At 38.6% G+C, this 19,623-nt stretch overlaps 1 protein-coding gene across 1 annotated transcript; it reads right to left on the reverse strand.

Moving 5' to 3' along the window:
* Positions 1-885: 885 nt before the first annotated feature.
* On the reverse strand, positions 886-16,948 carry LOC112413035 (dimethylaniline monooxygenase [N-oxide-forming] 5). Its single transcript, XM_024764874.1, has 6 exons — positions 16,736-16,948; positions 14,630-14,792; positions 12,935-13,077; positions 10,002-10,201; positions 6,492-6,844; positions 886-962 (listed from the first exon to the last, which is right to left on the reverse strand). Exons 1-6 carry the CDS (start codon positions 16,946-16,948, stop codon positions 886-888), a joined length of 1,149 nt encoding a protein of 382 aa, XP_024620642.1.
* Between the last annotated feature and the right edge of the window lie 2,675 nt (positions 16,949-19,623).

Below are 19,623 nucleotides of genomic sequence, written 5' to 3' on the forward strand. Positions count from 1 at the left end.
CTGGTGGTACCACCTTCCCAGATCTTATAGATTACTCATACTAAGAGCCACTGTGACCTAAGTATGCTGTCACATGACAGCCAGCAAAGTGGCCTCTGCAGATTTGTAAATCTACCTACAGATTTGTAATTTAACCATATCTACCTCTCATTAATTCATCGCTGCCCTTCTTTCCTCTGGCAGCTCTAATATCTCTTCATGTAATCCTTGCCAAAATAATGTACCAGGTTTTCTCTCCATGTGCTTTTTCCTACTTGACTTTTCTTTTAGGCCCTAAACATAGAATTTTCTTAAGCTTTTCTCTCCTTTCCCATCCATATTCAAACTGCTTGGTGGTAATTCTCTATTCTATTGTCACAAACTATGATTTCCTTTTTCTTCAAAATATACTCTAAATCCTTAAACAGACACGAGGACAATAAATACAGTACAACATTGCTCTTATTAAGAAAGAAGTGGGGGGACTTTCCTGGTCGTGCAGTGGTTAAGAATCCGCCTGCCAATACAGGGGTCGTGGGTTCGATCCCTGGTCCAGAAAGATCCCACATGCTGTGGAGCAACTAAGCCTGTGTGCCACAACTACTGAGCCCGTGTACCACAACTACTAAACCCCGCGCACCCTAGAGCCCATGCATCACAACTACTGAAGCCCACACGCTCTAGGACCCACATGCTGCAACTACTGAAGCCCGCGTGCCTAGAGCCCATGCTCCGCAACAAGAGAAGCCCCCACAATGAGAAGCCCATGCACCGCAAAGAAGAATAGCCCCCTGCTCTCCAGAACTAGAGAAAGCCCATGCACAGGAACGAAGACCCAATGCAGCCAAAAGAGAAGAAAAAGAACTAAGGGGGAAAAATTAACCACCTATCTTCCTGGGAGAACTCTTACCTTTTGGCCATATCTTCTTGAACCTTAGCTATTTCTTTTATCATTTCATTTTGTGAGGGCAATGTCTTTATCCCTAAAGAGAAAAATCAAAATTTTAAGTGTAAAATTAAAATTACCTCAGTATGAACACCAACCCTATTAACAATTACCATTTGATGGAGAATTCAAAGGAATACAGGCTAGTTGTCTGTACCAAGGAGGTTACACCTTCGCTTGATCACCTTACCCTACCACCACCAGAATATAATCATATTAACCTCAGTAGTTTACTCTTTTCTGCTTTGTCTTTGGAAGATATTTCTCCTAATCTGCTTTCCAACCAATACCTGCCTCCTCCCTAACATAGTCTTTCAATTGGGAAATGAAATATGGACATGAGGAAATGATAAATGGCCTTAAAAGTATACGGAAAATGAGGTACAAAGTAAAAGGGCGGGGGGAATATGGGAAACACACCTGTACTTGTACTGTTAATAACAAAGAGGCTTTATACCACAGGGTGAAAGAAGTAAAAGTAAACTCTCAGTCCTATTTTATGCCTAAAGTTCCATGGAAGGTAAGCCTTACTTTCTAAATTTTTTATTTGGCGAGAGTGAGGGGGAAGATCAAAGGCAACTCATAATACCCAATCTTAACAAGTAAATTTAAGCACTAATGCACAAACAGTTCCAGTAGCAGGAATTTAACACCAAGGACATGGCTAGACAAAGGTAGAATAGTATTTAAGTTGACATAGACAACTCTCAATTTAAATGGTTAGCTTTATGCCCGGATTTACAATCACTATGCCATGTAGAAAACTTTAGCCACACCCAACTCTAAAGTGTTACTCCACAAAAGTCTGGAACGTGTAATTTTAGAATGGGAATATATTTTACCTAATACAATCCTCTCTACAAGTACTCTCAAGTGGTTATCTCATTCCTCCTTAAATATCTCTGGTGTTGGGGATCTCATCACCTGAGGAGATGATTTAATTATTTGGCTGCTCTACTTGCTGGAACATTATTCTTTTCATTGACCCCAGAACCTGGCTCCATGCAGCAGGCACCAGTGGACTTAGCTCTGCCTTCTGGGGCCAAGGAGTCTAATATTAACAAATGACAGCGTTTGAACCATTTGAGAACAACTGTCATAACTTCTTTAAGTCTTCCCATTATCAGCATTAAAGCCTTAACAGTTCCCCATATAACAGCTTTCACGTTCTCTGCCCCACTGGTTGCCTTTCTCTGGGCACACTCTAGTAACTATCCTGGTGTGTCTCTCTTAAAACGTGAGACCCAAATTCAACACTCAAGAAATAGCCTTCTGTGTTTTGCCATGTGTTCTTTTCATTTTAGCGTTGGGAATTATTATGTATGTTCGTAAGTCAATGAGGAATCACTGAAATGCTTCATTTGAAGTTAATCACAGGTCTTAAGATGCTCATGAAGCACAGTTTGAGAGTTGATTTCCAAATTATTTCTCATAGAACCACCGTAATTTTTACTTCTCTTAAGTAGAAACATGGAGGAGGAGGTCATTTCTTGCATGTGATTCAGCCAATTCATCCAAAAAAAAAAAACAAAAACCAAAAACACAACCAAACAAAAAATCACTATAAGTTAGATAGGTGGATAGATAGCAGTGTATAAAGATGTGTACTGTATCCGGTGGTGCAGTTTTTAATTCATTGATAGTGTTGTTGCAGTGTTTCCTCGTTCAGGCACATGTCATTTTTACTATATGTATTTCCCTCCTTCCTATCTTGCACCTCCTCTTATATTACCAGTTTACATCAATGGCCATAGCCCCTGAGCAGATTCTTTTCTCTCTTTCATCTCCAACCTACATTCCATCCAAATCCTTTCAAATTCATCAATGAAATTTCATTCAAATATTTCTCGTATTCCTTTACCTTAGTTTAAAGCCTTCATTATGTCTTTCTTGGACATTTGTCACAGGCTCGCAACTGGCCTATTTCCCATTTCATTTCCCTCTAACACATCTTCTGAATTGCAAATCTGATTTGACTCCCCCTCTCCCAGTTAATCCTTCAATTGTTCTCTATTGCCTACATTGAATGTAAACTTCTTGCATGGCACCTAAGGAATTTTCTTGGTTTTGCCTCTATAAATATCTCCAGCTTCATTTTCTTTAATTCCTGTAATACTTTATTCTCCAGAATTCTGAACTCCTTGTAGTTCTCAGGACTTGGTTTATTTTGTCATTTTCTCTAACTTTGCATAAATATTACTAATTGTTCTCTGTTATGTTCAAGATGGCATTGTCCTTTTAGTAAACTCTTACTTTTTTACAGTGTATTTGCAGTTGTAGGGAGAATTGGGTACTTGTTCCTTCCTGCTCCCATAGCCAGCTCCTCTACATTGTTATTGGACCTTTGTTTAGGATATAGTAAATACCTGCTGAATGAATGAACACATTAAATGTCTGTTTACTTGTCTCCCTTGCTTGACTCTCAGTTCCATAAAGATAAGAATTTTCTATTTGGTCATGTTTGTATCTCCAGCACCTAGCAGAGGGTCTGGCATACACTAAGAGGCCAGTAAATGTTAGCTGACGAATGTTGTTGAAGAACAGTGTGGAACTGAAGTTCAGAGATTTCCTAAGGGTTCAAAGACAAGGTTCAAACGGGGTGAGCCTGAATTGTAACTCTGTGGAACTAAGTCTTTCAGTCGGCTCTCAGGCCTAAGTCAGATTGTATTTATGTAATCCTGACTAGTCCCTGCATGTTTAATGTAAAGGTAATGTTACAAGAGGAAGGAGGTGTGGCTGCCATTCTGCTCTTTCAGTCCAGTCCAGCCTTTTACCATGACTGGAAATTGAGAAGATAGTTCATAAGCTGAGATCCTCTGATAAGAACTTTCTACTGTAGAGTTTAGAAAACCTCCAAAATTAAACTTGCAATCATTGAATAGAGATGTATTAGTTACCTCCCATGTGCTAGGCACTGGTCTAGACTTGGAAGACAAAGGCAAGTAAACATGATTCTTTTATTTAAAGAGCTTTCAATATACTACAGAGAGGGAGGAAATAAACAGGCTTTTTCCACACAAATAACGAGTAAATGGGAGGCATACCAGGCAGAGAGAACAACAGAAGCAAAGACATAAGGTACAAGAGTACCTGCTGTGTTTGCTGCATAGTGGGTAAGTCATTCAGTGCATCTAGAAGATTGTAGGATGGATGGTAAAGAGCTGCAAAAGATGGGCCTGAGAAAGCAGCCTGTATCCAATTTGTGGAGGAACTTGAATGCCATGCTATGACATAATGCTTCCTTGTGATCCAGAGAATTGGTATCATTTCATATGGTTTTCAAGGGAAGAAAGTTACTAAATGAAAGTGGAACACTTGCAAGGGCTCTTGAGAGGGCTACAAATGAGACAAAAGAATACTAGATTTCTGTCAAGGTAAGCAAGTGGGTTCAGTGTTCTATAAAAGCGTGGAATATTTTCTTGACAAGAGAATAGTAATTCTAGAGAACAAAGGAAGTAGGGAAATGGGGCTTGTTGAGGAAAGGACAGGCCAGGGAAGAGGACAGGCAGAGTTGGGCAGGTGTGAAAGAATGGTCTTAAAATTGGCACAGTGAAGGTAGAATTCTGGGCTGAGAAAGGCAAGGATTTGGTAGGCAGACAGTAGAACAAAAAACTCAGGGTTCCTTTTGGAAATTTGATAAAGTTATAGGGATTCTCTGATGATTCCTTCCTTCCAAGTGTTAAGAAGAAAGCTAGAGGGATTAGCACTAACTAAGATTTGCTAGCAGAGGAAACTGAGCTTTTTGTGCATTTCCCCTAAGATCCCCTAATCCCACAGTCACAATGCAGAATCTTACAAATACTCATTTGCCCTAATCCTGTCAATGGTTCACTTGGTCCTGGAAAAGAGTCTCGTTTTTGTTCAGTTTACTAAGATGCTGTGGCCTATTTTAAAGCAACCTTTTCCTCTTACTTTATTGATCCAATTAAAAGATCCACTTTAGCGGGCTTCCCTGGTGGTGCAGTGGTTGGGAGTCCGCCTGCCGATGCGGGGGATGTGGGTTCGTGCCGCAGAGTGGCTGGGCCCGTACTGCAGGGGGCATGGGTTCAATCCCTGGTTGGGGAGCTATGATTTCCACATGCCACACGGCACAGCCAAAAAATTAAAAAAGAAAAAAAAAGAAAGAAATGAAAGAACTTTGGGGAAATTTGGAAAAGTTTTTTATCTATCAACTCTAACATCATTGCTTTTTTTCTCTGCTACCATGAGGACCTTCACTAGGGAAGAAGAATCTGTAATTTTAATAAGAACGTTTTTTTAAAATATTTATTTATTTATTTGGCTGCACCGGGTCTTAGTTGTGGCACACAAGATCCTCTTTGTGGCATGCATGATCTTTAGTTGAGGCACGTGGGATCTAGTTCCCTGACCAGAGATCAAACCCAGGCCCCCTGCATTGGGGATGCAGAGTCTTAGCCACTAGACCACCAGGGAAGTCCCTCAACAAGAACTTTGAACAGTTTTAATTAAACATTAGTAATGGTACAAAGAACTTCTTTGTTAGAAGGAACCTTAAAAGTCATCTGATTTCTCCCTATTCTGAGGCTTGAAGCTACTTCCTATTGGCCTGGCCAAAGTTTATTTTTAATGTTAAGCTAATATTGTGCAAACCCTCAAAATTTCACTCCTTGGTTCTGGTTCAACGCTTTGAAGTGTTACTAAGCAAATATATAAAACCTTCTGCCATGGGGCATCTCTTCAGGTATCTGAGGGGAACTTTCATATCTCCCCTAAATCTTATCCTCTCCAGGCCAAACCTCTCCAGCTCCTTTAGTTGTACTTCAAATGGCACATTTTCAAACCCCTTAACCACTCTTGTCTCTCCCCTTTTAATGTACTCCAGTTTCACTTTTAAAATGTCTGTGGGTGTGGTCTCACCAGTTCAGGGAAGAACAGTTGTAAATTCCAGCACATTATAGTTTTTAATGATGCCAAATATAGTTAAGTCTTTTGGAAGCCACATCATTCTGCTGATTCATATTGAGCCTGCTATCCCAAACCCCAAAGTTTTTTCTCATGTTTTCCTAGCCAAAACTTTCTGAAAGAGGGAACATAAAGGGGAGAAAGTAAGACTTTGAGTGGCTGAATCTTCTTCATTCTGGACTAGTCTTTAACCAGCTCTTAATTTTTGTCTGAAATGAAATCACAGCACTTCTATATGTGACTTTCTCTAAGTATAATGAAAGAAGATTAAATTCTTTTGCTTCACAAATATGTATCAGTTGTCTGAAATCTAGATGAGTGGATTTTAATCTGGAGTGCATGTGTGAATCACCTGGGGAACATTTTCTCAACAATTTTATGTAAGCACCACTTGAGACTTATTAAATAAACACCACCAGGCAAAGCATGCCTATTTTTGGAAAACTTCCTAGTAGATTCTGCTATATGTCCATGGTTATAAGTTACTACTTTATATTCCCTCAAAAATTAATTTTTGAGCACTAATTTTGTGCCAGGCACTGTTACAATCATACATGCTGTCTCAGCTATTTATAAGCAAGAACATAAACATAATTAAACAAACCACTAAGTAATTTGGTAGTCATCTTGCATGGTCACTTACCTTTAAATACTTGAGTGACCCAGCGTCCTTGGAGCTCTGAAATGGGCATAATGGCACCCAAGGGCTGGATCAAGCCTATGATTGCAAGAGTTGGCTTTTCTAGGTTAGGAGGGAAGACCTTTTTATACAGAGATATCTTGTTTTTGACTACTTTGACAGAATCTTCAAGAAAAGGAAAGGCAAAGCTATAGCCTGTAGCAAAGATCACAGCATCAATGTCATCTTCCCTGGAGCCATCCTCAAATATGGCCGCTGTCTCTGTGAATTCCTTCACGTTTGATTTCACCTTCACCAAGCCAGAAATTATACAATTTGGCAGAAAGTCATTTATCGTTGGATGCTGACTCAGAGCTCTGTGAATGATGATAAAGAAGGAGAAATCGAGAGAGATCATGAGAGGGAAAGATCATTACCATGTAAGTGAAATTCTGTTTTGATTGAGGTGGTTAATCAATATGCCAATAGTCTCCCTTTATTCATGAAATTTGGGAAAGGTCTAATGTATACCAGCTTGATAAAGGTAAGGATCTCAGAGTACAAGTTGGACCCTGGATGGCATTGAAAGAGAAGCTGTTGGAGAAGTGAGGGAAGGATTGTTTTATTTGAAGAGTACATGCATGGTTTCTCAAGGCCTAATAAAGCTCTCAGTGATATGATAAGTCCACAGTCTAGTAACTTCTACCCATATGTCAAGAAATCTGCGGAACTGGACTATCAGCATTCTGTTGAGTCTCTTCCTCTTCAAAGGCCCAAGAGCCAGGCTTGGACCATCATTTTCCAAAAGGTATAATAAATTGCATGTGTATAGTGACTTACAGTTATAAACTGTTTTTACATACATTAACATATTTGAGTGTCATGCAAACCCACCGAAGGAGGCAGGACAGTTGTCATTATCCAGGTCTTATAGACGAGGAAACTGAGGCCTGAAGAAGTTAAGTGGCTTGCCCAAGGTCACACAGCCTAGGATTTTAGGATTTATATCAAATGCTTTTTTATGAACTCCCTTGAGATACTCTAGGCATGGTAAGTAGTGTTTCCTCGAAATAACATAGGATAAGGTGCAGAATCTTGGACCTTTCTAAAAACAGTGCGAATCCTTGGATCCTGTGTTAACAGCTCTGAGAATCCTCAGCCCATGATGTTCAGACAGAGCTGCCCTCTTCTTAGGAACAAGATATGTTTAAACAGTATTACTGGTTTGCTGCATTTAGTAATTCTTTGATGCAAACCTTTAGGTACAGATTCTGTTCTCATTCCAACCTCATCATTTCATCTTTCTCTCCAAACTTACTCCTGTTCACTAACAGTACCACCATCCACATTGCTGCCCAAGCCACAAAACTGTGAGTCTTACATCTGGTCACCAAGGCCACACTTTCTCCTCCTAACACCCCCAGAATAGTTTTACTTATGCTGTTTCACCTGGGCCATTACAGCTGTCTCTAGTGCCTCCTGCTCTATCCCCTTTCAATCTATCTTCTACATCATTTTTGGAGTGATTGTTCCAAAATGTATTTATTATTGTGTCACTCACCTGCTTAAAATCTTTCAGTGGCTCTGGGCTGTCTTCATTCTAAACTTTTTATTTAGCAGAGCATACAAATATTTTCATATATCTGCCCAGTGAACCAGGAGATGTACTCAGTCACTCTTCCATCTTTGCCTGTAGTCCAGCCAAACCAAACTATGTTCAGGTCTCAGAGCATAATATTTTTTTTGCTATTCCAAGACCTTGTATTTATAATTAGAATGCTACTTCCTTACCCTGTTTGTTTGACTATATCTTATTATTCTATAAAGCCTCAATTTATTTTGTGATCACCAAAGTTATGGATGCTACAGTTTCCATAATTGGGTGAAATAAATGGCTGAAAGTTTGGGGAACACAGTCTCAAAGTATCACCCCACTGGTTAGTTTCAAAGGAAAAAAATCTTTACAAAAGAGAAACCTGGTAGACCACCTAATCCAAGTTTTCAAATTTTACATCATTAATATGCAATAAACTGCTATCATATGGCTCCTGATGTGATCCTCCAAGAAGGCACAACATAACCTATGGATATTCACACCAAAATTGTTTAACCTAAATATAATAAAGGAAGAACAGCTATGAAAGTCCAAATTTAGAGACTTTCTGCAAAACAAATGGCTTGAATTCTTAAAAAAAAAAACCCATGTCAAGAAAATGGAGATTTATTTCAGATTAAGAGAGATTAAAGAGGTATGACAACTAAATACAATGGTGTAATACCTGACAGGACCCTGGATTTAAAACTATAAAAGCTACAGGAAATTCCCTGGTGTTCCAGTGTTAGGACTGCAAACTTTAAGCAATGCAGTGTGGCCAAACAAATAAATAAGCTACAAATATTATTGAAACAATTTGGAAAATTTGAATATGCATTATATTAGATAATGGTATTTTATCAATGTTAACTTTACTAAGTGTGATAATTATGTTTATGTAGAAGAATGCCCTTTTTCTTAGGCAATATATGCTAAAGAATGTAGGGTAAAGTGTTGTATTGACTGCAGCTTACTCTCAAATGTTTCAGAAAAAAATTTATGAATATATGTATGTATATATGGAAGCTATATATGTATGTATCTATCTATCTCCAGAGAGAGGGAGAGGGAAAAAGCAAATATAGTAAACCGTTAATAATAGGTGAATCTAAGTGAAGGGTATATAGGTGCTCATTGTACTTACTATTTTATAGCAAGTAAATCTAAACATTAAAAAAATTAAAAGCTGGAGGGGAAAACAGCATTTAAAATCAGCTTCTAGAAATGCTGTCACAGTCTACCTTCTAGGCTGTGTGAGAACTCCTATCTTTCATACTCTCATAGCACTCCATGCATTTCTTTATCATATTCTATTGTCTATCTTCTTGTTAGAGTATTAAAGGAAATATCCATTTCTCAAGTCTGTCATTTATTACTTGTGTGATCTTGGGCAAATTAGGTTCTCTAAGTGTCAGTTTTTATATCTGCAAAATGGAGATCAAAATAGTACCAACCTATAGGGCTGTTGTGAGGATTAAATGAGATAATGCGCGTAACTCATTTAGCACTGTGCTTGTCTTATATTAAGTCCTCAAATAGGTAGGGTGTTATTATTACTATTAGTATTACTATTAGGTCTTTACTCTCGGTATTCTCATGCCAGTATAATGCTTGGCTCATAACAAATGCTCAGTTTGTTGGATGAATGAATGAATGATGCCCTGCCCGCTACTACCATTTTGTTGTTGCTATTGGGCATCACGTAAAAAGAACTGGTACCTCGGGGAATGATAAAAATGGTTAATGCCAAGGAGAATTACAGCCTGAAAATTACAGACCAGTAGATCTTGGACTTCTGTGGGGGAAAGGTAGAAATCTAATCTCAGATTCTGTGGACTTGCTTAATGTAAACATAGAGGTAACCCTACTATTAGCCTATGTGAACAGTCCTTATTCTTTGCCTTGGCTGTTACTGCCCACCTCCCAGCCTGGGAACATACCTGTGTTTAGGCTTCAGGCCAAACATTTCATGATCAAACCTTTGGTTCATCTTTTTTTCCAAAAATGTATTTGCTAATGTTTGACCACAAATCTTCTTCATAAAATATTTAAATCGAGAAGAGAATAGCACATCAACAGGATATCCATAGTCTCCGACACGATTGAAGATCCAAGCCCCTCTTCTGGTGCTGAGGAAAACCTGAGGCATGGGGAAAAAATGTTTGTTTTTGCCATTCTCTGACTTATTTCTCTGAAGGAATGGGAACCCAGTTTCTTCATTAGTCTGACTTTTTAGTCCCTGGCAATATATATATTTTTAAATTTCCTGCCATTTTCTTGTCAAACATTAAGCTTACAATTATATTGGTGTAGTCACTGGCCAAGACTATGTCTTGCTCTGAACTACCAGTGCATTTCTGTTTAATGTCATTACGCCTCCCTGAAAAGCCCCCTATCCCCTTCAGTCTCCAAAGCCTATTCATTTTTAAGATCCAGATCAAGTCTCCCTCCTCCATGAAGATACCACTGACTGTTCTGGCTGATAATTTTCTCTCCATCTTCTGAACTTCTCTAGCACTTGTCACCTGTCCAACTCATTTAAAATCATGGAACAGTAAAGCTGAAAGCAACTGGACATCATTTGATCTGAAATCTTCTGTCTTTTTTTTGCCTTTGACATTGTTTGCAGTATTAGAAAAAATGTATCATTTATATTGATATTTAATATTATATATTCTTATTTTTTATCTTTCCAAATGTGTTTTCTCCAAGGTGGGAGGTAGAGCATATACATCCTTTAGTCCCCAGCCTATCATCAGCATCACTTCCTTTTACTGAGAATTGTAACCTGTCAGTCACTGTACTAGGTCCTTTATCTATATTTTTATTTGATCAATACAACAACCTCTTGTAGTAGGTATTGTTATGTCCATTTTATGGATGAGAAGCGTGGAGAGGATGAATAACTTGCCTGAGATCATATAGCTACTAAATGATAGAGCTGAATTTCCAACCTAAGTCTAACTGACGCTGAAGCCTGTGCTTAAGTAATGTTTCATCATTTATTTAAGGGAAAAACTGAAGATTGCAAGTAGCACAACAGGGAACTGGTCTGTCTTTCTGTGTTATCTGCTGGCTAAAGGCCATGTAGTAAAAGTTTGGTATTCAACTACCTGGCAAAAGCATCACTTTCTCTATATTATAAAACTCGCTGGAGATATTTTCCAGGGTTGTAAGCTATATAAGTACATTGTTTTATGGTCTCTTGTCTAAGCCCTCATGTTAAAAGGTGACCTGTCTACAGAGGGATAATCATGTACTTCATATGTATATTCTCACCCATGGTGACCTTAACTGCTATCATAAATAAGCACTTTTACGTGTCACCGTTGAAAGAGCCTGTGTGTAGTCTTAGAAATCAAATGGTTTTGTGTGCAGTGTGTATAACTTTTTAAATATAGGTTATGAGTAATGTAAATGCTCAGAGCTTCATTTAAAAAGTTCTCTATGTATAAAATAGTGGCAATAATACATAGGTCACAAAGCTTTCTCAGACACAACCACCTTACCTCCACCCGCTCTTCCTGCCTTGTTCTTTGGCAATTTACAATTCCTCAGTTTTTGTAAGGCCCAGCTCTTCTATAACTGACCATTTAACAAGCCAATGGTATTAAAGAAAGCTCATGCCTTCAGTCCCCACCACATACCTGGTACATTCTTTTATCATAGCACCCATACCCTTTATTGTTTATATACCTATTTCCTAATAAATGCTTGTTGAATTAATTCATGGAGTAATATATAAAATTAGTTTTGTGGTGATAGATGGGGATAGACCTGAGAAGAAGTGTTATTGAATGGAGTTTGTGGGTAAAGTTCATTTCACAAAGTTGTGGCATTAAACTTCTATTTGGGGTGGGATAGGGAGTGTGGGAGGGAGGGAGACACAAGAGGGAGGAGTTATGGGGATATATGTATATGTATAGCTGATTCACTTCGTTATACAACAGAAACTAACACACCACTGTAAAGCAATTATACTCCAATAAAGATGTTAAAAAAATAAATAAAAATAAATGTCAACCCTAAAAAAAAAAATAATAATTTTAAAACAATTTGTGGAGAAGCACAGCTTAATTAAAGTTATTGAAGAACAACCAGGCATTTACTTATTGCCAACAAAGTTATGATTCAATAAAGACGTGAATAACAAAATATATCAATGATGTCTTTTTCTAGGAATTTATAATTAAGATACTTTTTTCACAGTTCAAAAGCTATGATACAAAAAACAGAACAAATAAACCAAAAAACCTCAAAGACATAGAAATTCCTTTAGAGTAAATGTTATTCTGTGTTACCTAATTGTATGCAAAGGCTGGGGAGAGCTGCTTGCATGTGCTACAATGTGAATGCTTTTCATACTGATACCCATGTTGTCTGTAGAAGGATTAGACTTCTTTTATCCATTCGGGGACTGATGAAGAGTGAAGAGGAAAATTCCTCCAACATCCTATTAGTGAAAAGCTTTCAATGACTGAGTACACTTTCCTTCAGATAAGAGCATTATCACTTCTACTGGCCAACAGGTGATCCACACTCTGAATGCTGCATTCTAACAAGCTCTCCCAGCAATCACCTGGTCTTCTTAAAAGCCAGAGGCACACTCTGAAGAGACAGCTGAGTGAGATTATGAGCACAGTTTGTGGTCATGACCAAATTCCTTAGTGTGAGGCCAAGTGAATGATGGGAATCTAACTTGTAACCTTGGCTCCATCACATCATCAGTCAAAATGTTGCCAACTGAGGCAGTGAAACCAAGCCCTGCATTTGCCATTGGCACTGATGGGCTGCATGCAGCTATCCATACATTCTGCTGGGTCCACCTGCAGCTTCCTTGGTGAAGCAAAGTAAATAATTTACTAATTCAAACCTGCTTGGCTGTGTGGCTAATTTCCACAGCCACATCGCCTCCAGAATTCCCAATGCCAATTATAATGACTCTCTTTCCGGTGAAACTCTCTGAATTCTTATAATCTCGACTATGGAAGTACTGTCCTTTGAACTTCTCAATTCCTACAAGAGAAGGGAAAATAATTATTGGGTGATGGTTTATCTGATATCACTTGTTAAATCATTCACTTTTTTTGCAGTGTGTAGAGTTTATGCATATATTCTCTGTATGTTCTCCTTTTACTCAGGTGCACTGTTGCCTTTCTGAATATTTTGCCTGTTTCCTTTTCCCATCACCTCAGAGTGGAACCTTGTGATTTCCTTATCATAAGTAGTCTGCTGAACTCAGGATCTGTTAGTGTTTTAGACCTGTGGACTCACAAATCCAAACTGCTTCAGAAAACCTCCATTCTCTTTTGTCTTTTCATCCTGTTTATTTTTTTTTATTGAAGTATAGTTGACATAATATTATATCAGTTTCTGATGTACAACATAGTAACTTGATATTTATATAGATTGTGCAACATACAGAGTTATTACAATGTTACAGTATTTTGACTATATTCCTTGTGCTGTATATTACAACCCTGTGACTGATTTATTTTATAACTGGTAGCTTGTATCTCTTAATCCTTTTCACCTATTTTGCCCATCCCCCACCCCCTCTTTTCATCATCTGTAAATACCTACTTCCATTCCAATTGGAGTATATATGTTCTTATATACTCTAAAGTATACATAGAGTGCTTTTTTCCCCAAAGAATGAAAATCCAGATCAAAGACTGTTAATCAAGCTCTTTCTTTAAGCTTTATTTTCTTCCTTAGAAACTCAATATTTCTGTTTCCTCAATTGCTAAAAAAGCCCTCATTCAGGTTGAAGAAGATGTGGTAAATATATACAATGGAATATTACTCAGCGATAAAAAAGAACAAAATAATGTCATTTGCAGCAACATGGATGGACCTAGAGATTGTCATACTGAGTGAAGTAAGTCAGAGAAAGACAAATATATGATATCACTTATATGTGGAATCTAAAAAAATGGTACAAATGAACTTATTTACAAAACAGAAATAGACTCACAGAGGTAGAAAACAAACTTATGGTTACCAGGGGGGAAAGGTGAGGGGGGGGGACGCCTAAACTGGTAGACTGGGATTAACATATACACACACTACTATATATAAAATAGGTAACTGGTAAGTACCTACTGTATAGCACAGGGAACTCTTCTTAGTACTCTGTAATGAGCTATATGAGAAAAGAATCTAAAAAAGAGTGGATATATGTATATGTATAATTAATTCACTTTGCTGTACAGCAGAAACTAACACAACATTTTAAATCAACTATTCTCCAATAAAAATTTAGAAAGAAAAAAGGCCTCATTCAATCTAATGCAGATCAACTTTTTATCCTTAAAAAAACTAAAATTATTGTGAAACTAAATATAGAGGCTTCTAATTTTCCTCTAGTCCCTGAAATTACTGTTATCTCTACGTCCTAAATAGCATTAATACAAGTTACCCCAACATCTTTCAGGAGAATATGCAGAATTAGGATAAGCCTTATTTCATCCCAAGGTAGGAATCACTCAGACAACAATCCTCCCATTCTTTAGGGATCAGGTCACAAGCATAGTTCCAGTGTCTTCCTTCCTTGTAGGCTGCTTACCAGGGAAGCTTTCCAAGGGTAAGTGAGCATTGGTGTGATGGCCAGTGCAAACCATAACTCCATCGAAGACATTCACCTCCTTTTTCCCTTCAGATACCGTGACCACCTCCCATTGGCCTGAAGTGGAGAAATCAGGCTGCTTCTTCACACTGCACACGGTGGTCTGAAAAGAAAAGGGGTAGCCACAGGGCACTATAACCACAGCCTAAATAGTGGACATCTTCCCTGACAGGACTCTCCTTGCAGAGGGTAAACAAAGGGCTGCTACCACATAACAGGCCTCATGCAGGGGTATTTGACTTTCATACTCCACAAATCAGAACTTTTTTGTTTGGGGCTGTGGTCAGAGTGAGAAAACTTCCATGAGGCAAGCTAAATAAAACAGAGTTGGCAGACTAATGTTGCACTTTCCTCTGCTTCTAGAAAAGTGCAAATTACTAGTTCTCGTGGACCATACCTAGGGCAATGTGATACTCGAATAAAGTTTGGGCTTCTCTTGTGCTTCTGAGACACTCCGTGCACGAAATGCCTATTCCTCCCCATACCCCGAGACATCCTGAGACCCTCTGATGCCTTCTTACCTCAAGTCCCATTCTCACTGTCTGGCCTTAAACTTGTGACTGAGCTAGAGGGCTCCCTTTCCTAACAGAGTAGAGAAACATCTCAGTGGCTCATATTTTCTGTAAATGAACCTCTCTGACTCCCATAAATGCCCATTTTACAAATAACTATAAAGAAAGAAGGTGTGAGATGGGATAGTCAGTGGCACAATTTTTAGCTTTAAAAAATAATAATAAATATAGGTTACTCTACCCAGCTTAAGGAAACATTAAAAATGTGTTCCTGTGCTTCTAGGGTTTATGACCATAATGTCTTCGTTGACTAATAGAGATACCCTTCTTGTATACGTGAGACATCCTATACTACTTATAGTTCCTCTCTATTATGTTCTTACTTTTACACAGGCTGGTGCTTCTGCCTGAATAATCCTTTTACTCTTTCTTCATTTGGAGAAACTCACCCTTCAACATTTAGCTTGGTATTATCTCCTCTAAGAAAACTTCCCTGGTGTCTGATGCCTCATGCCCTGATGGGCTGTGTCCCTCCTCTGAGCTGCAATGTATAGATTTCAGTGGCATTTATCACTCCAACTCTTCATTTTTATAATTATGTTTACAATGAAATTTCTCTTCATTTTTCTATCTCCTTAACTAGACCATAAAATCACTGTTTTTTTTTTTTTTTTTCTGTCTTCACTGCTTAGTATGGTAACAAACCTGTTCAATAAGTGTTTAAAGAAGTGAAGAGAAGGACCACTAGGCTGTAAATGATTGACTTTGGAAGTCGTCACTGGATATTGCCATTTTAATTTTGTCATTAAACAGAAAAAGGCATGATTTAGTAGAATGATCAGAAGGTAGAAGATTTGGGCTTTTTGCCAGCTGTCAGAAGTATTGATTCTTTTATGGTCATGGTTTAGAATGATAGGAGTATCACAGAAGACTTTACAGCACGAAAGAACCCATGAAGTGATCTAGTACAATAATCTTGTTTTACAAATAAACTTAAGATACATCAACGTTGAAGAACTTACTTGGCTGAAGTCACAAGTTGATTAGTGGTAGAGCAAAGACTAGAACTCAAGTTTTTGCTTCCCAATTCAGTGTTCCTCCCTCTACGCCAGAGTTAACTTATTTGCTTCCTCATAACTTTTCAATACCTACTTCACTGGGTTGTTGTGGTCACATAAATAATGCACTGGAAAGTACTTCAGAAAGTATAAAAGGGCTAAGCAGCAAGTTGTGGAAGCAGAAGGTTTTAAAGTTCCCATACCTGTCAGTTCCCCTCATTGTTTTATTGTAATCAAATGATATAGAATGAAGGCAATGAAATGAAGGGGGCTTCCTGGATCTGCAGTCAAAATACATAGAAGAGGGACCTTTCCATGAATATTTTCAGACATAGAGAAGACATAGAGTAGAATCTGTCTGGATAGGATAGATACATGAGCATATCAAACCAATCTATACATAAGCACTGGTAAATGAGAAGAGTTATTCATTTACTTGAAACTCAGAACACAGAGATACACACAAAATTCCCTACCTTAAATCGAATGTACTTTAGAAGGTCAAATTCTTTGGCATACATCCTGAAATACTCCAGGACCTGGGAGTTGTGCATGTAGTTAGGATAGTGATCTGGGACGGGATAGTCACTGAAGCACATCATCTCCTTAGAAGTGTTGATGACCACTGACTTGTAAATACTGGCCCTTCCTTTTTCAGGTTCTTCCTGCAGTAAATAAAAAGCATTCATAGCACCTGAGAATTAACGTCATGGTTTATAAACAGCCAACAAACATTTGAAAATGTTTTCTGAAAAAAATGTCAGTTAAAAAAAGTCCCCTCCCCACAGCCCTTCACATCTCCCAGTATTTGTGCCCTCATGCAGTCTCTTCCCCTTGAATCTAAGTTGTCTTTATGGCTTGCTTTTGACCAACAGCATGCAGTTGGAATGATACTGAATGGCTTCCAAGACTAAGTGATAGGTAGTCTTGCAGCTTCTGTCTGGGTCTCTTAGAAAGCTTGCTCTGGTGGAAGTCAGCAGCCACGTAAGAAGTCCAGCTACCCTGAGACCACCATCCTGTGAGGAAGCCTGAGCTGGCCACGTGAAGAGCATGTTTGGGATAGAGGGATGTGCAGCCAGCCCCCAGAAGGTCTAGTTATCCCAGCTGACGTTCTAAATATGTGAGCAGGGAGGTCATAGCACATGTCCAGTCTCAGCTGTCCCCTTATTGCTATGACATAAGACTCCAAGTGAGAACTGCCCATCTGAGTAATAGTCTTTTAAATAGTATGTATATTTCAAAGCCTTGGGAAGTTTCAAGGGTTTCATACACTTGCCACATTGTCCTCCAGGAAACACTGTACTAACTTACATCCTGTCCACTATGTGTTCCCATTGTACCTCGGTTTTACTAATTACAAAGACAATTACTCAGTGTTAACAAAAATGAGGTGAAATGAGATCTTAGTACAATGTTTTCTGGACAGCAATGTGACAAGAATATGAAACCCTTGCAACTTAACCTTTTAAAGAAAGATTCAGCATTGTAGACAAAGATTTATGTTAAAGGATGTTAATGATAGCATTATTTATAACATAAAAATGAAATAAGCTAAATGCCTGCAATATTGTGATTTATAGGAAATACATATTTGGTCATCCAGATGGTCAAAATATATTTCTCGTATATATTTGGTCTTTCTCCACAGTTCCTAGCTCAGAGCTCCCAAAACTCTCCTAATTTCCGAAGTGTTGAGAGTGATGAAAAGTACCCTTTGTTATGTTAATATGCTGACTTTTGGAAAGCAACTAAGGATGGGGGCTGGTTACCAATGGAGGAAACCCTGTATTTAGAGGTTTGTAACTTTCAGTTGCCTATCCCCTGATCTCTGGGGAGGGGACAGGGGCTGCAAGTTGAATCAATAGCCAATGCCCAGTGATTTCATCAATCATGCCTATGTCATGAAGCCTCTATAGTAACCTAAAAGAATAGGATTCAGGGAGCTTCCAGGTTGGTGGACCAAAGAGATTAGGGGAGAGCGGTGTGCCTGGAGAGGGTATGGAAGCTCAGTGTCCTTTTCCCTATGTATCTCTTTCATTTGCCTGTTCCTAAATTATATTCTTTTATAACAAACCGGTAACCTAGTGAGTAAATGGGTTTCCTGTGTTCTGTGAGCAAATTAATCAAACCCAGGGGGTGGGGGTGGGGGTGGTCGTGGGAATTTCTGATTTATAGTCAGTTGGTCAGAAATATAGGTAACAACCTGGATTTGAGACTGGCATCTGAAGTCCAAATCCAAGGAGGGGGTCGTTGGAACCTCCAATCTGTAGCTGGTTGTTCAGAAGCCCAGGTAATAACCAGAGCTTATTACTGGTGTCTGAAGTGGGGTTGAGGGACTCAGCCCTCAATCTGTGGAATCTGACGCTGTCTCTGGTTAGATAGGCATCAGAATTGAGTTGAATTCTTGGACATCCTGCTAGTGTTTGAGAATTGTTTGCTGGTGACTGGGGACCACCCGCCACCCATCCACAAACACACACACATTGGAATTGGTCTCAGAACCATTTAATGCCCAACAAAATTCACTGTAATTTTGAGAACCACTGCTCCAGATCCTTGCTACCTAAAGTACGATCTGTGGACTAGCAGCAGGGGCATCACTTGGAAGATTGTTAGAAATGCAGAATCTCAGGCCCCATCCCAGACCTACTGAATCGGAATCTACCTTTTAACAAGATCCTCAAGTGTTTCAGATGCATCTGAAAGCAGAGAAGCATTGCTCTAGCTGATACCAAACCCCAGTTCACTGTTCTTTCCCCATCAATGTTAACTTCTTTGGTTCCTCAAAAACTTCTACTAACTACCTCATGGGGTTGTTGTAGTGATCACATAAAATAAAGCAGTATCTACCCAGATTGTTCTATTAGTCTGTCACCGAGATATCACAAACCATGACTTTTCAACTCTATTATATTTTTTAAAATTGTTTTGATTATGGAAAATTACCTTAACCAATTTGGGCCCCCTCTTCTCTTTTTACTCCAGGAATAGATATTTGGATGCTGGCTATTATTGAACATTAAATGGCCACAAAGGAGAGTGTTCACTGGCTTTGCCCACATTAGAGATGACTTTCCTCCCATTTTTAGAGAAGAATTTTTCAGCTTCAGAATCCTGAATAGATCATTCCCATTTCTCTGCCCCATACTTCAAGATCTCATTCCCTTTGGCTGCTAATGGTGTTTTTACAAGTCTCTTCCAATCTATCCTACCTATTTCAACCAAAGTGTTCTTTCTAGGGTATGATTGTATCTCTGCCCTAATTAAAATTTTGGATGCTGCCCCATTTTCTCTAGTGTATATTTTTCAACTTAGGATTCAAAGACCTCCGTAATGTCTTATAGTCTATTCCTTATCTCCCCAG

This window comes from Neophocaena asiaeorientalis, unplaced genomic scaffold (assembly GCF_003031525.2).
Source record: "Neophocaena asiaeorientalis asiaeorientalis breed wild unplaced genomic scaffold, Neophocaena_asiaeorientalis_V1.1 scaffold62, whole genome shotgun sequence".
Lineage (NCBI taxonomy): Eukaryota > Metazoa > Chordata > Mammalia > Artiodactyla > Phocoenidae > Neophocaena > Neophocaena asiaeorientalis.